We start from the raw sequence: 15,895 nt of genomic DNA, 5'->3' as shown, positions 1-15,895 counted from the left end.
AGAGATTGAGCTGTGATCTTTGCTGTTGAATTCTAGACCATATACAGAATAGGCTAATCCTGGCATGTAATTTTAATATGACGATGCATACTGATTTGCTCCAGCTGCCATTCGAGAGACAGCGGTAGCGAATCTGATCACCATCATCACCACCGGCACAAGCACCGGCATCACAGGAGACACAGGTGAAGTGATTTTGTGGTGATACAGAGAGAGACAGCTAATTGGAGGTCAATGGCTGAGGCCTTTGTCGTCATGCAGTGGACTTAACATGGCTTGCAGAGTTGAGAATGATCCTTCCCCATCAGTGATGGAAAATTGTATGCTTTATGTAATTTGTGTTTTGTGTAATTTGTGTTTTTTTAAGAGTGATGACAAGGCAGGCGCACAGGTTTGGGAACAAAACCTTGGTACCTTTTCGAACAACACCTAGGTAGAGCTGCATGACTTATTCTGATATTCGTTTGTTAGAAGTGGATATCGGGAATGATGTTCTGATACTTGCAAATTTCAAAGCTTTTTTTTTTTTTTCAAATTAAGATTTATTGGTTCCAGAAACATTATGCTAACATGTAAACTATACAGGTGAGAGTCCTGAAGTCAAATGAGTTACCAGGGTCCTTGAGAGAGCATTATAACATAAATAAATAATGGCAGCAAACTCATTGGATTGACTACTAAACACAAGAAGCAAGATATGAGTAATAATACACAAAAAAGCAGTCAAACTTCATAATGACACTGGAACTAAAATTATACAGAAACAAAAAAAGTAGTTTTGCAATAGAATGACCTTCAGCTTATTCTTGAGAACATGTAAAGATAATGAGATTTTCAACTAAAATGACTTTGTGTTCCGAAATGAAATGGTTGCAAAAGATCATGACATTTTTTCATAATTAGTGTGGACATTCGGAAGTCAAAAATTGTTTCTAGCTGCAAATCTAGTAGAGCTGTAGTTAGTGAACAAGGTGGGATTGATAAATTGGAAATGTAGGGTGGTCAGATAAATTTGGCAGCACTGTGGACACTGCAGTGCAACGCTGCAATGGAGAATGAGTGTGCTGTTTTTAAAGTTACATTATTTTTTACAATATGCCAAATGGTGAGCATATGACATCTGCCATGGCGAGCATCACATCTCTTGCAAAGCATGTTGCTTCAGAACAATATCAGTGGTAAAAGCAGCATTAGGAAGGTGTTAAAAGTAGGTCTGGTGATGTGGTGCTTTGCAACAAGGATGTTAAAGGAGTATACACACCTAAATTTTGGGTGCATGTTTTCTTGTTTGTAATGATGCTTAAGACATTATTATATACATAGGTTATCACTTAGTACTCTCCTGCGACCACTAAACAATTTATAATCGCATTTCTTTGCCATGCTGTCTCAGTTTCAGTTTCAACAGCCGAATGAGGACTGTGATGTCAACGTGTACTTACAGATCACGTGTTATATGAAAAAACTGCAATATAATCACTGCTTCCTCATTCGTTGTCGCTCCGGCTCTTGAGGAAGGCTGGCTTCAGCACTGCAGTAAATTAAAACGATGAAGCAGCGATCATATGGATATTTTACCACGCCACATGACACAAAAGCACTCTTTGACGTCAAAGCCATCATTCGGCTACTGAAACCGAAACAGCATATGACAGAAAAAATTCTATTATAAATTATTTAGTGGTCGTAGGCGAATATCACATGATGATTCATGCATAGTAGTGTCTTCCTCATCATTATAGAGAAAAAAACATGCCACGAAAATTTAATAACAGCTCTGGCTGGCTACATATCAGCCTTATTGAGATTACTGTGCTTTAAGTAAGAGGTTCCAGTTAGTTGTGCGTATTTTTTAATGCAAAATCATTCCTCTGTATACCTCCCCTTATTTTGCATGGACCTATCGTGGTTGTTCAGTGGCTTTGGCATTCGCCTGCTGATCCCAAGGTCGTGGGTTCGGTCCCGCGGCTGTGGCGGCCGTATTTCAGTGGAAGTGAAATACAAAAATGCCCGTGTGCTGTGCTATGGTGGCACACATTACAGAACCCCACATGGTCTAAATTAATTTGGGGCCCTCCGCCATGGTGTCTCTCATAGCCTGAGTCACTTTGGGATGTTGAAACCCCACAATCCATTATCATTTTCCACGAGCTATGCATCATGGGGTGTGTGAAGTATCCATCTCTGCGCCTCTGTGTTTTCACCTGAGCAACAACACGATCCTTGGCACATGAAGTTAATGCATATTGGAAGCATTAATTAGTTAGAGAAATGTCCCTACCACTGTTATCTTATACAGTGCAGCTGAATAAAAATAAAATGCACATACTTGTCATTCATAGTGTAGTTAGCTGATGCGTAGACAACTTCTTTGCTTTGTAAGATGTGCTATGGTTGCCTACAGTACTTAGAACAGCATGTACATTGAATCACTCTATAAAGTGAGTGTTTCGTGCTCAAGTTTACAGCTGCATTATCAGCCATTTTAATGCTGCTGGTAAAGCATTGGTACTGCTTATTTTGTGTGCTTTATTAGTGTTGCATCACAGGCCTTATATTTCTTCATTTCTTGTAGGTCATATGAGCTCGTCGATTCTGAAGCCCAGTGGAAAGAAGTCCAGAAACAGCAGCAGACTGCTGTTATTAAACAGCCACAGAGTGCCGTGGTGCGGGACTTGTCAGGAAGGAAAAGCGGGTAAGAAAGCTGAAAATTAACAGTGCACTCCGCTGCTGTGCTCAGGAAGGCTTCCAGCATCTGTAATAATTAGTGATGTTGTGTGCTGCACAATGTATGCTTTTGCACTGTGCATTCTTAGTTGTGAAAGTCCCGCAAGCCAAATCACCCATACCTTGTATGATGATGGGGCCCCGTGGCAGTGCAGTGATCACTGCCCCTGGCTTATTTTAGAATTAAATGTGTCAAGGATTACCCCGAAGTTGCTGTCAATCCTAGACAAATCAATGAGTATGCTGACCTAAGAACATTCACAATTAGTGGCACCTCCCTTTTACAGTCTTCTTCCTTGCAGAAAGGAGTTAAAACACTGTGCCTTGCATTCTGTGGGCTGTGCTTTGCAAGGGATATAGAAAGCCGAGTTGTACACTTGTGCGAATATACTAATGGAAGCTGTGGGCACATGAGGTGCCATTCTTCAGACAAGGGGCACATTTTTGTTTCTGTCATCAGGTACATCCAGTCAGGCATGGAAACAGAGTCAGAGGCTCAGTATGCTCAGAGAAAGAAGCATAGAAGGTAAGGCAAGGAAATGTTTACTTTTTTGGTTTTATGTCCTGCAACATTGATCAACTCTTGATAATCTTCTTTGGATTTCTACATGCCCCATTGTGCTTATGCAGTGCAAAACTTCAGGAAACTGGAAGTGTTTAGCGGGAATGATTGGAACACAGTGTTGTTGTAAGCCATCTCACATAGATAGATAGGTAAAGAGGAGGAGGGAAAGGCAGGGATGTTAACCAGAAAGGGGTTCCGGTTGGCTACCCTGCACTGGGGAAGAGGGATTAGGGGGCTAAAAGGAGGAAGAGAGAAGGGGAAAAAGGCATAACACACACACACGCACAACGCTGTCACAATTTTCCACTCAGTCCAGTCGCTCTCAAGTAGGCAATGAGTGCCTTGTATGCCTTGAGGGCAGTTGACTGCTGTGGCCACGGACCGAGGATCTTTTGCTCTGTTAAAGGGCGAGGATCGAGGCGGTTCAGGGCACAACACAGTGTATGTCTTGCACTCGCAAATGCAGGGCGCTCACATAAAAAGCAGTAATCTTTGTCTTATAATTTACTAGTGATAATCTGTAAAAGCAGTCAGTCTTCAGTCTTTTTAATTTCCACTCATGCCTACCCCTTCAGGAACAGGCTTAAGTTTGATTGTTAAACTGTAAAGAGTTAAAATATAGAGACCAACTATATTGATACCTTTTCTAAGAAAAAAAAAACAACTTAAAACCTCTTATCTTTGCCCTAAGTTTTTACTCTTGAAGAAAACACATAATATACTTCTTAATATTTTTCTTTTAAATATTAAACTTTTAATATATTTTTATATTTTTTCATTTGCTGCAATAAAATTTTGCTTCTATTACCTCCTATTGACTGCTGCCATGGTGTGCTCAAGTCGTGCTGTTACAGACGCACACAGTGCATATATTAAAGGGCACATTGTTTTGAGTGAAGAAAGAGTTGACAGACGATTAAGATAGCCGGTAATGCGAAATTAGAGCGCAGCTCTTCACACGCCACCTGCCAGCTGTGGCAGGTGGCGTGTTACACTGCTATCCACTTTCTGAGATTTTCCTGTGGTAGTCGCCTTAAGGATGTCCATTCCTTCGCTCTCGCCATGGCAGATGGTACTTCGGTGTGCTACTCCCTGCCACGGTTATCAGGAGGCATGTTATGCCGTCTCAATTACTAGTCACATTATTTCACAAAACATCAAGTGCCAGAGTCACAAAGCTGCCAACATGTCATAATGAAAGAACCTTGTCAAAACTTCACCAAATGGCATTTTAGCTGCTAAAGAGTCCACCAGAGTCCACCTGTGGTGGATAGCACAGTTCAGCTGCAGGGCACCATGGCTTCTTTTCTTTCCACAGGACTCGGTCTCGTTCCAAATCTCCGGATGTCAAGAGAGCTATACCACAAGATGTAAAAAAGCATATTGAGTGAGTACCACAATTAAAGCACCCACTGCTCTTTTTAAAAGCATAAAGACCTCATTCTTTTGCTTACCTGCGTTGATCACCCGTTTTATAATCTCAAAACTATACATCTGTGAATGTGTTAGTGTATAAGAACTGCGAGCAGTGGTTATGAACAACTTTTTGCCCTATGCCTCCCAAACACAGGTATCATTTGGTTGATCCAGTCACACTTACTGAGGAGGAGAGAAAAGACATCAAGTACACCAAAGTGGAGTAAGCTTTGCATTGTTTTTTCCAATGTTTTGTTTTTTGTGCAAAAAAATTCCTACAAGTATCATACATGTTTACTCAGCAAACTTTCACTTTGTTGCAGACACTGTGAACCAACTTCGTATCATAAATGAATTGCTGAAAGTAAAGATTTTCATAAATCTTTTTTTTTTTTTTGTCGTACCTTGTAAAACAGGACGGACTCACGACTGTTCAAGATTCGTTACTCACCAACAGCGGGCCGTCCAAACTACAGAATGGCCAAGATCTCTTCAAGGTAGTCATTGAAACCTATCAACATGCTTTTTGATTATTTTTAACTTATCTTCAGCTATTTTTTTCTGCAAAATGTCAACATAAGCAAGCATGTGAAACAAAGGGTGCTTTATCTTAGATGCAGATTATATGGTGCGGGAATTACCAAAAATTTTGGTTATCCAGAACTTGTACTTCAATGTTCTAACTGACACTTCATTAATTTTCAGTTTCAGTGTAGTATCGTAGTCAAAAGTTTACGGGACAAGTTATCTCGGGAAAAATGCTTTTTGTACATAGCCCTGCCTCCATGTGCTATTGTTACTAGTGGACAGAATCTGCACTTCTCCTCATACCTTGGCACATATCAGGCGACTGGATTACGCGACTGTTCCAAAATAATTTTTTTTTGCACACCCATGACCCGTAAACTTTTGATCGCAATAGCACTGTTAGATTTAGCTTGTATGAGTGAGCTGCAGAAAACAGCGGTTGAAAGACAGTGCACATTGGATGAAGCATGTGAATAATAATGAGTGGTGATTAAAAATAAAATGGCCATGCATAAATGTACATTCTCAAGCTTGCATGAATTTTTTTTCTCTCTCATGAAATAGCATGCATAAAAAACACAGGTACTCACAGGCTAGAAGAAGTCACAGCCGGCTGTGATTCAGTACTGTATTTTTTACTTTCACAAGGGAACAGGTGATCAATTTCTTCCAGAAGGCAAATGTTGTTATTTCTAGAATCAACTATATAATTCTTGATTCCTGTATGTTATTTTCTTCCTCTTTCTTGTGAAATGAATGCCCAACTGTCCATGCTTCTGCAAGGCTGCTCTTTTCTTCGTCAGTCGTGCAGCCAAGGAGACCAAGAGTGGCCAGGAGGAAGAAGACGGGCCCCCTCCACCTTACTCTACACTGCATACATCACCAGCAACACGGTCAACAGCTGTCACGTCCACCAAGTGTGCTGCACCACTTGACCTGCCCCCAGCGACGGGACCCTATGAGCCATCACCCAAGATGACAAGGGACACATTTCCACGACCTTTGCTGACCCCAGTGTCAACATCGAATGGTTCTGGGTCACCAGTCGTTGTCTCCAGTGGGGGAATTAAAGCTCCTGCTAGCAATGGAAAGCTGCCAGTCTTCACATCTAGGTTCTCACCTTTGTTTTTGTCCCTCTTAGTTTTTGAGTAATTTTGCACTCTTGTCTTCTGTGCATTTTTTATTCAGGCATCATATACTGACAGCAGTGCATGTGCCTGATGACAATAAGATTGAAAGTGTAAGAATTCTTATTTAAAGAAAATAACATTATGACTCTTATGCATCTTACATTTTTCTAGTCGGACAAGTCTCGCTCAAGCCTTTTGGGGGGCATCTCTATTACACCACAATCATCAAATGTTCATTACCACTCTCTTGACTGGTTGCTCTTTCTTAAGCATCGCGTAACTACCTTTGGATGTTGGTAGTCCAACAGTATTGTTGTCTCAGTATATTTTTTGTGCATGCATGTGGCTTGCACATTCCACTGTGCTTCTTTCCAGTTCTAGCTGAAAGCATTGTTGTGTATGATTACAAGAAATTGATTATGTGCTGTTTCCTTACGTACTAAATACTGTTATTGTTTCTTCCAGAGCATCTTCCACAAGCAACCTTTTGGCACCCACAACCATGTCATCTTGCATGACAACCTTGGCCAATGGTGGCATCTCTTACAAGTCAATCGCAGTAGGTCTCTCTTTATTTGTTATACTTATGAGCTGGTAAGCAGAAGACAGTCTCACTAATACATGATCTTTGTTGCAGTTACACTAGGAGGCTTGACACAATCATGTTCTTTGTGGAAATGCCCCATGTACAGTGGATTCTCATTAATTTGAGCTCAATTTATTTGAAATGCTGGTTTATTAAAACTAACGCTTTGGTCCTGTAAATATCCTGTGCACTGCAAGGGCTCCTCTTAATCCAAGCTCTGCATAATCTGAGCTGATTTTCAGTCCCCTTTGAGTTCAAATTATGGAGCTGGCTGTACTGTTATTTGCAGTCAAAACTAAGACCTATTCCCTACAACATGTTTCGTTGCCCATTTGTAGCTTCGGAACTGAAAATATTTGTACATTTGAAAACATTTTATGCACATTTCCAGTATGCTTTTATAGTGCTCTTGTACCTTTGACACAGAAAAAATGTCAATAACATGCATCTTAAAAACTGAAACACTATTGCAGTTATTTACAGTAAATTGTTCCAAAGGGCTTTGTGCTCATACAATAGCCTTTGTTTTACATGTAGCTTTTGCCTGTCTAATCATGCCAGAGTTATGAAAAACTGTCACTTTAGTTAATGTTGCATGTCACTTATGCCGGCAGGAGTCCAACCATGTGCAAGTGAATGGAAGTCCCCGACCAACATCTCTAGGACCACACCTTATGGCTTCAACAAGGTTTGCAAACATTCTTTTCAAAATTTTTGTGGCAGTCTCAGCTTAACTTTGCTGTTTCTTTTTTGTTGTTTGTTGTTGTTGTTTGGGGGGGGGGGGTGTTAAATGTACTACCAAAAAAAAAATTCGTTGGAGGCACTTAGATATCTCTTAACTGCGGGAAGGTGAAAGCCGTTTGTGGCTCATTGCACTGATTTGGATTTGCCGCGCTTGAATTCATTTCACGATAGAGGAGAACAGCTGGCGCGAGCGTAGCAGAGAGATCACGTGACATCGCGATGCGCTGCACTGTGATGTCACGTGAACTTGTGATATCACGTGATCTTAAGGTCATATGTAACGGATGGACGCGAGTATGAGCCATTAAAGGCTATCACATTAAAATGCAGATCTCCATTCTTCCCAACGGGTACATAGTGTGGGTATCTATCATGCTTCTAGTAATGCGACCAGGTTAAGGAATCAAAAACTTGAAAGTTACCAAATTATTTCAGCTGCTGCACTCTGGTCTACATTGTGCACTGACAACAGGATACATCATAGTGTCATGGACAATTTGTGGAGCGCAAACTGTGAGAACAAAGAAGCGCAAAGAACAGTTGGGTTTTGCTGCGGAAATCATTAAATGAGACTTCTGTACATGACATTACAGTTTACAAGTGCTAGCTGCCGATTGAGATGATTGTCTTGATTATCAATAATTTTGTGACCTGAAGGATTTTGCTGCATTAGTGGTTAGTGTTCACAGCAGATATTAAGGGATACCATATGTATGTAATGTGCTTTAACCTGCTGTAGCTGTCACTTGAAAGATGATAGTGAATGGTGCCTGTGTTGTAGTCAGATTGAGCTCAAGCATCTTTTTGCTTTTGTAAGCTTATGTCACCATTAGTAGCATTTTTATGCTCGTAATTACCATTACACTAATGCATGTCTTCTTAGATGGTATGGGGGGAAGTTTACCGACTGAAAAACCTGTAACCAAAGCATATGAACACAGGGGACATGAACTGCAGCAACTTGACATTAATTTACACGTGAAAAACTCTTTTCGTTGACATGCAAAGACAGTGATCAGCAACTTAAAGCATTTCTTACAAATTAATACTCCGTCTGCCTCATTGGCAAAAACCATATTTATGTGCATGTGCCTCTGTTTTTGTGTTCCTTTCAAGTACTTTTAAATGAACATCGAGAAAATGCACCTGCATATGTAAGCTCATAGCTGCCCGTGAAACCAATGACTGCTAGTGTAGTGAATATCAGCAGTAACCTCACCTGCATTTTTCGCAGTGTTTACAAAGGCACAAGGCAAATTTTTGTTATAACTGTGGTATATCATTTGGGAATGCTACCTTATCACACCAAGAAGGCCATATTAGATGGAATCACATTGCATTGTTCTCTGCAATACTGTTATGATATTAAGCGACCCTATCTTGACACCTGGAAGACAGAATGTTGAGGATGCATGCTGAGACCATATTGCCAAAGTTCTGGTATGTAATGGCCAGAACTTTTCCTGCACACGCCTTTGAGATGAGGGCCATGTCTAACGTGAAGGTAACTTCATGTAGATGATTTTTATTATGTTTAAACCCACTTAAGTACCAGTTCACCACCCAGTGGCTTAATGTTTCCCTAGAACATTATGTGGCAGCAGGTGAAAAGCTTTCTCTCATACTTCCAGATTTGGTAGCTGTGAAGGAGAGACTGCGAGTGCCTCACACGAGTTGCTGACACCGGTCACCAGCAGTGGGCCACGTGTCACCTTCCAGACCCCAACAGTGGCCACTTACTCTAGGGTCGGTCTCTTCTGAGTTATGAGTGTGCGTGTCATTAACTCAATCTACTTTGCTTGCCTCGCTCTTGCAGTATGTGTTTGTGTGCAGCTGTGCTGTCTTCCATGTAATCACAGCTATGGATTTTCCTTGCACGCGCCATGACTCAGTTTAATGAAGCCCTAAAATGTTTCTCTGAAAAGTCAGAACAATCTGCACTGATGGGTGCAGCACTACAGAAATACCAAACAAAAGCAATTGATTGATGATGAATTTTTATGGTGCAAGGGCATCTGTGGCCCAAGAGCGCCGTGGCAAAAGGCTTTTTCGTCTACTCAAGGTGAGCTCAGGAACCCATTTCCCAAGCATTTCACCCCAAAGAAGCCAAGCACCAGACCAGGGGAAAGCTTGTACCCATTGTATCACTGCTGGGTACCCGGCGGCACTGGGGATCAAACCCCGCACCTCCCGCATGCGAGGAAGATGCTCAAACGACTAGGCCACCGCTGCAGTCCAAACAAAAGCTGTTAAAGACACCAAATGTTCTGCGTGGTATGCTAAAGTAGCAATGCCGTTATGCCTCTTGTGCATAATATAAACTCAAGACTGCAATAAACCAGCATCTGTCAGAGTGTGAACATCGCCGAATTATTTGAGCCTTTTTGAAACACCTTGAGCATCCAGTGCCAGTGTCGCAACAGAAAAGCGCATGATTGCTTTCGTGGTATACTGTTGGGCAGGCAAACTGATGCTTTGACAGCATGATGAAAAGTGCACTCAATGATAAAGGACAAGGAAAAATTTTACTTTTCTGCTCCAAGTAGTGTGTTTCTTGTGTGCGTTGCTGTTTTGCATAGCTCGACAGCCATAAAAGTTTGTCTAGAAGCAAATAAAAAATGAACTCTGTGTTCTTACAGTAGTGTGGCCATTCTTAATTGCATTCTTGTACACCCTCAAAAATTATGTTGGGTATGAGAAGTCTTCGTTATATTTGTTAGCTATATGGTGCAGTTTAAATGTTTCACAACCCGTCGGGGCATTGCTGCATTTTTAAACAAAGTTGCAGGACATCGACCATAGAGGAGAACCACCTCATAAATCTCTTGTAAAATTTTTTTAAAAGGCACACTGAGGGCAACTCATCTGATTATTGTTCTCAGTAAAAATGGATTATCTGGCTCTTTCTGGCTATATTGACATTTGTCCGGCAGCAAAAGGCACATTTATCGGTGAGAAGCTTGGGTTTAAAAATATTCCTGTCAGCCGATTCAAACTTGTGACAGGTATACTGAAAAGGGTTGTCAGCATAGCCTCTGAGATCCACCGCAAAAATTCACTATTGACGCAAGCATTTTACTTGCAAAATTGGCCACTGGTGGCGACACCTGTATTTCGTTTTTTAGCCTTTCCTAGCTTATAAAGACTCTGTTTTCGGTGAGAGTGGTGTCTTTGAAGTTAGTATACGGTACCCAATCGGTACAGACCAATATCAGTTTGCCCTCCGTGTCCCTTTAAGGCGCGCTGTATCAGTGCATGCTTCGAATAGATAATTGCACTTCGTTGCCTTTGGGTATTTCCTTCTCCTTTGGTCATTTGTATAGTCTGATACAACTAAAGAATGTAGCGGCTTTTCCCTGCCAAAGAACCCCCTTCCAGCCAATGGCGTCAGCTGATTCTCACTACCCTGCTATGTGACAAAGCAGGGAGCGGTAGATTAAACTGGATAATCCCTTCCCTCTCGCTCCTCCATTGTGGCGCCGCTCCCTGCATTGTCACGCTAGCAGGGTCATGAGAATCGACCGATGCCATTGGTTGGAAAGGGTTCTTCTACGGGGAAAAGCCGCTGCGTTCTTGAGTTGTATACGACTATAGCACATTGGGCACTGCATGCCCTCTGCCAGTGCAGGCCATGTTGCATGCATCCCATGACATGAGAAAAATGTATAACGGTCACTGACCAAAATGCACAGCATATGACGCAATGATTGCACATAGATGGGTGGCATCATCCTTTCCTTCCGGTTCACGTTATCAGGCGTCGTTTAGATTAATGATGACTTGAGCAAAAGATGTGTCATCATGTTCTCTTCGGATAAAACTGCAGCTTTGTCACAGTCGATATCGTGCTTGTGCTCGGCAATTACACTGGAAGCTAGTTTGCGGTATTGGAGATCGCGCTGATGCCCATGACTCACAATGCAATGTCCAAAACCACAAACTGGCTTCCAATGCAATTGCTGAGCAAACGCTGATGCTTATGGCTCGTAATGCGATGTCCAAAACCACAAAACACATGCATGCACAAGCATGATATATACTGGAAAATGCTGCAGTTTAATCTGAAGAGCGGAATAAGAGACCGCGATGGCTCAGTAGTTACGGTGCTCGGCTGCTGACCTGAAAGACGCGGGTTCGATCCCGGCCGCAGCAGTCGCATTTCGATGGAGACGAAATTCTAGAGGTCCGTGTACTGTGCAGTGTCGGTGCGCGTTAGAACCCCAGGTGGTCGAAATTATCCAGAACCTTCCAGTACAGCATCCCTCATAGCCTGAGCGCTGTGGGATGTTACAGCGGGTTCACACTGGCGAGTCGCACACATTGCGCGACCGATTTCGGGCAATTATTTGCAGTTTCCGAAGCACTAGGAAAGTGGGGAGGGAGCGGAGCTAAGCGACCTAAGCCTGTCGCGCGACGTCTAATACTCACCAGTGTGAATCCGCCCTTAAACCCCATAAATACAACCCAAAGAGTGTAACTTGCTGACACATTTTTTTTTCCAAATCATCATTATCATTCATCCAAATGACGCCCAATATTACGAACCAGAAGCAACGGACGATGCCACCTATTTACATGCAATTATTGCATCATATGCTGCACGTTTAAGTTTTTGACTACTTGTCCTCTTAGCCTCACTGTGAACAAAGGACCCATACAGGTTCCAAAATGTCATTTTTACTTTGAATTGATCAGTGACAGTTATACTTTTTGGTCAACTAATGCCTGACCCGGCAAACTTTCGCCAGAGCCTTGACATTACCCTGCGACATATTGCCCCGCTCTATTTTCATATTTTAATTTTTTGCTCCATGCCATTGGACTGGTGTCTTTTCCACTCTGCAAGCCATGATTCAGCTTTCCTGCCTGTTCCATAGTTGAATTGACATCTGAGCTAGTTGGTTGTTCATTTTCAAAAATTATATAAAGCGCACTTAGGACAACAGACAAGGGAGACCAAACAACACAAGCGCTTGTGTTGTTTGGTCTCCCTTGTCTGTTGTCCTAAGTGCGCTTTATATAATTTCTGAAAATGTTCCATAGTTGTTTGCTTCTTTTTCACCACTCCACTTACTATGGTTCCAGCAATACATGTGCTGGCAATTACTGTTCATGACGTTTGAGTCACTAATAACTATGTTTGGCTCACGTAAGTCAGTGTGTTGCCCCGAGGATGATGGAAATTCCAAACAGCTGCATAAGAGGCAAGTCGCCTGTCAAGAGAGATTACATGTTATCTGCTGTTTCTGCACATGCAACATTTGCCCCAGATGTTCACAGCAACAAGGTGCTATGAATGGGCAGGGTTATTTTCTAGTTGTGTAGGAGGGGTCCCCTCCTCCGAGAACATGATGGCACAGTTTTGTTGGCTTATAACACACTTTCTGTGGTTCCACAAAGGTGAAAACACATAAGTGCTATTTGCAAGTATTCTTTATGTTGCTCCTGCAGGTCTACTCTTCACCGCCATCTTGGAATGCTTGGGGCCCAAAGGCGAGCACCGGTGACACGATTCCAAAGAGCCCACTTTCTGGGTGCCATGAAATGAGCACAGAGTTGTGACACACAGCCTCAATTAGAGGCCGTTTCACTGGTTTCCAACCTACACAGTAAACACAGGAAGGGGAGGGCGCTGCTGGTAACAAGCGATCAGGCACATGTGGGTGCGAGGTCGTGGAGCATTTTTTAAAACGGGAATTAAAGAATGCAAACTGCTATTGTATGCCCAGAGCTGGAAATACTGCAACCAGGTGTCCGATTAATATAAGATTTTATTGACCACTACTGAAAACAATGGAGAACAGCTGTCCGAGTATATAAAGAGCGAAATATTTATGGTAGGGATTATGCCGCTGAAATGCACATTCTTATCTTTGAACAAATTTACATGTAAGCTTTGTCAAAACAATGTTTAGCTAACAAGTTGTGTGCCTTGAACATGGAATTTAAGGCTCATTAACTTTAGTATACTGAGAATTGAGGGGTTTACTAACATGTTTTTGGCTACAGAATTCAGTCTGTAAGAGAAGGCTTCAGCTGTGCATAATGAAGCGCTGAGGAGAGAATGGTGATTGTGTGCAACATTAAAATGATGCTATTTTGAAAAGGCTTGAATGTCAAGCTCTACCAGAAGTGTGACTGGTATGCTCTACTGCCAAGTTTAAATTAAGACTGTTCCTTGCTGTATGTATTGTAATATAAGAATCTACACTGTAACACCTTTGAACTGGTCAGTGCAATGTTTGCATGGCTATGACATGTATGTACTAATGATGTTTCAAGACAAATAAATTTCTGCTTGCAAACTAGCGCATTACCTTATTCCAATAAGGAGGGACAAGAATGGGGCACATCATTAGTGGCAGTGCACATAGCAACACTCATCGTCAGCTAAGCTTGGAAAGATTGAGTCTATGGGCTGAAGCCAAGAACTTAACGCATGCCAATAAAAGTTCGAGCTGCACTCATATAATGTTGGACATTGTGTTAGAATGGGTTTCAGCATCAGCTATATGTGTAAGGAGGGTGCTGAAAAAGAATGTGCCAAGGGAATTTGTTCGGGAGTTCAAGTGAGCCAAGTGACTTTCATATGTGACAATAATTTAATGCAGGCAATGAACGCAAGGTCATGGACAGGGAGTCCGAGAAAAAGGCAATGCTTACATCAATGACATATCGTTTGCCTTGTACGGCTGAAAGACAGGTTTCTTACAACAGAACTTTTGGGCAGATAGTTGTGCACACGGCCTCAAATTCCTCTATTTGCTGGCACACGTCCAGAACGCGATAAAGACAGATGAAAGTTGTACGTGTCTCGTCCTCCTACTTTTGCACTCACTTTCTGTGCTCAACCAATATTCTCATCATGGAAATACTGTCGCAAAAAAAACAAATAATGCCCATCTGCCTGAACAAGGGCCTAGGCAGGCATGTAGGACTTTGACCACGCATTTTACGCTTCAACCAATGTACCTAGCTCATTTATAACCTGTAATAAAACGCGCTTATAAGCAAACAAAGATTAGTACGCATTATGAGAGTTAGTATGTAGTACATTCGGCATAGGCCAGTGGCCTATGCCGCTAACCTGCATTCTTTATAGTGCACGGTACTACACTTCATGTGCAACAGAAAACAGACCTTGCGGCAATATTGTGCACTTTTAAAGTCTCCTTGAATGCTATTCTGGAGTCTCGGGAAAACCAATATCCCCTAGACTGCAAATGACGCAGTGCGTCGAAATGCCAGTGGACCTGGCAACAAGATCAGCATATGAAGTACAAAGACCGCTTACGGCCGGCTTCCTTCGACAGAAATAGAACGAACGCCAAACAGAATGACAGTTTGGACTTAGTGTTATTATTACTGTTATGCGTGTGCACAGGTAAAAAAAAACGGCACTAATCAGGTGACAATGTGACAAAGGCGATTTACAGGCAGGCTTCAGTCGGTGATGATGAGTTCGTCGATTCCCCAGTCTTCGTAGCTTCCGTCAGGAAGATATCTGCGGATGATGATGGGGATTTTGCGGGCCTTGAGTTCCTTCATGGCGATCTGCAGAGGGTCAGTTTCGCCCTCCAGCTCCACCATCACAGGCGCGCACATGGCAATTTGTAAAGCACGTGTCCCCAACACTCTCGCTCTCTCGTACTTTGTCATGTACATGGTAGTGATGCGTTTCTGATTCTGCTGCGGCTGGCCGTCTGCCGCCTGTAGAAGCTCGATGTTCTCTTCCTCGTTCTGGTCGATTTCGTCGAGGTTTTCATCCTCTTCGACGTCGTCGAAGTCGTCGGCACCACCAACGTCGTCACCATCGTACTCATCGTCGGCCATTTCTAATTTTCACAGTGAATCGATCTAACCACGTACAGGCAAAATATGCAGAAATGCACCAAGAACGGCACGCTTGGCCCACGCCGTTCACACTTCTAAGAACACTACGTTTCGCACGCACGGAGAAACGTAAGCCACGTAAATACTGCGCACACAACTGGGCCTACAGTGGCTACAGCGCTACAGAACCTGGCGATAAACAGCAAAACATGACTGGCCTAGAGGCTTTGGCTGGCTTGAACTTCCGGCAATTGTTGGCAGGCCGCAATTGTTCAGATGGTTCCGACTTCGACCGGCCAGCGAGTATTGAATTGTTTAAAATTTTCTTAGACGTAATATAAAAACATAAAACAAATATTTTATTAT

At 42.4% G+C, this 15,895-nt stretch overlaps 2 protein-coding genes across 4 annotated transcripts in view; one reads left to right on the top strand and one right to left on the bottom strand.

The window, feature by feature from the left end:
* The window catches only part of LOC144126065 (band 4.1-like protein 4), a 96,065-nt gene extending 82,605 nt beyond the window's left edge, over positions 1–13,460 (top strand). The window contains exons 17-27 of one of the 3 annotated variants that reach the window (XM_077659973.1): positions 105–185; positions 2,576–2,695; positions 3,188–3,253; positions 4,611–4,679; positions 4,863–4,931; positions 5,125–5,205; positions 6,040–6,348; positions 6,832–6,925; positions 7,567–7,640; positions 9,328–9,466; positions 13,148–13,460. In XM_077659973.1, the coding sequence (XP_077516099.1) occupies positions 105–185; positions 2,576–2,695; positions 3,188–3,253; positions 4,611–4,679; positions 4,863–4,931; positions 5,125–5,205; positions 6,040–6,348; positions 6,832–6,925; positions 7,567–7,640; positions 9,328–9,457 (1,093 nt within the window). In that variant the 3' untranslated portion in view covers positions 9,458–9,466; positions 13,148–13,460. The remainder of the gene's footprint in view (positions 1–104; positions 186–2,575; positions 2,696–3,187; positions 3,254–4,610; positions 4,680–4,862; positions 4,932–5,124; positions 5,206–6,039; positions 6,349–6,831; positions 6,926–7,566; positions 7,641–9,327; positions 9,467–13,147) is intronic. The other 2 variants (XM_077659971.1, XM_077659972.1) reach the window with 2 other exon arrangements.
* Positions 13,450–15,724, bottom strand: Polr2F (RNA polymerase II subunit RpII18). Its single transcript, XM_077659974.1, has one exon. The coding sequence runs from the start codon at positions 15,527–15,529 to the stop codon at positions 15,140–15,142; it is 390 nt and encodes a 129-aa protein (XP_077516100.1). The 5' UTR covers positions 15,530–15,724; the 3' UTR covers positions 13,450–15,139.
* Between the last annotated feature and the right edge of the window lie 171 nt (positions 15,725–15,895).

The sequence above is a fragment of the Amblyomma americanum genome, chromosome 3 (assembly GCF_052857255.1).
Source record: "Amblyomma americanum isolate KBUSLIRL-KWMA chromosome 3, ASM5285725v1, whole genome shotgun sequence".
Lineage (NCBI taxonomy): Eukaryota > Metazoa > Arthropoda > Arachnida > Ixodida > Ixodidae > Amblyomma > Amblyomma americanum.
Note: the sequence above shows the minus strand (reverse complement) of the source record. Positions and strands in the feature narration are given on the sequence as shown.

Excerpts from the sequence above, each read along its gene's own strand:
- Polr2F (XM_077659974.1), bottom strand. The coding sequence starts at position 15,529 with ATGGCCGACGATGAGTACGATGGTGACGACGTTGGTGGTGCCGACGAC.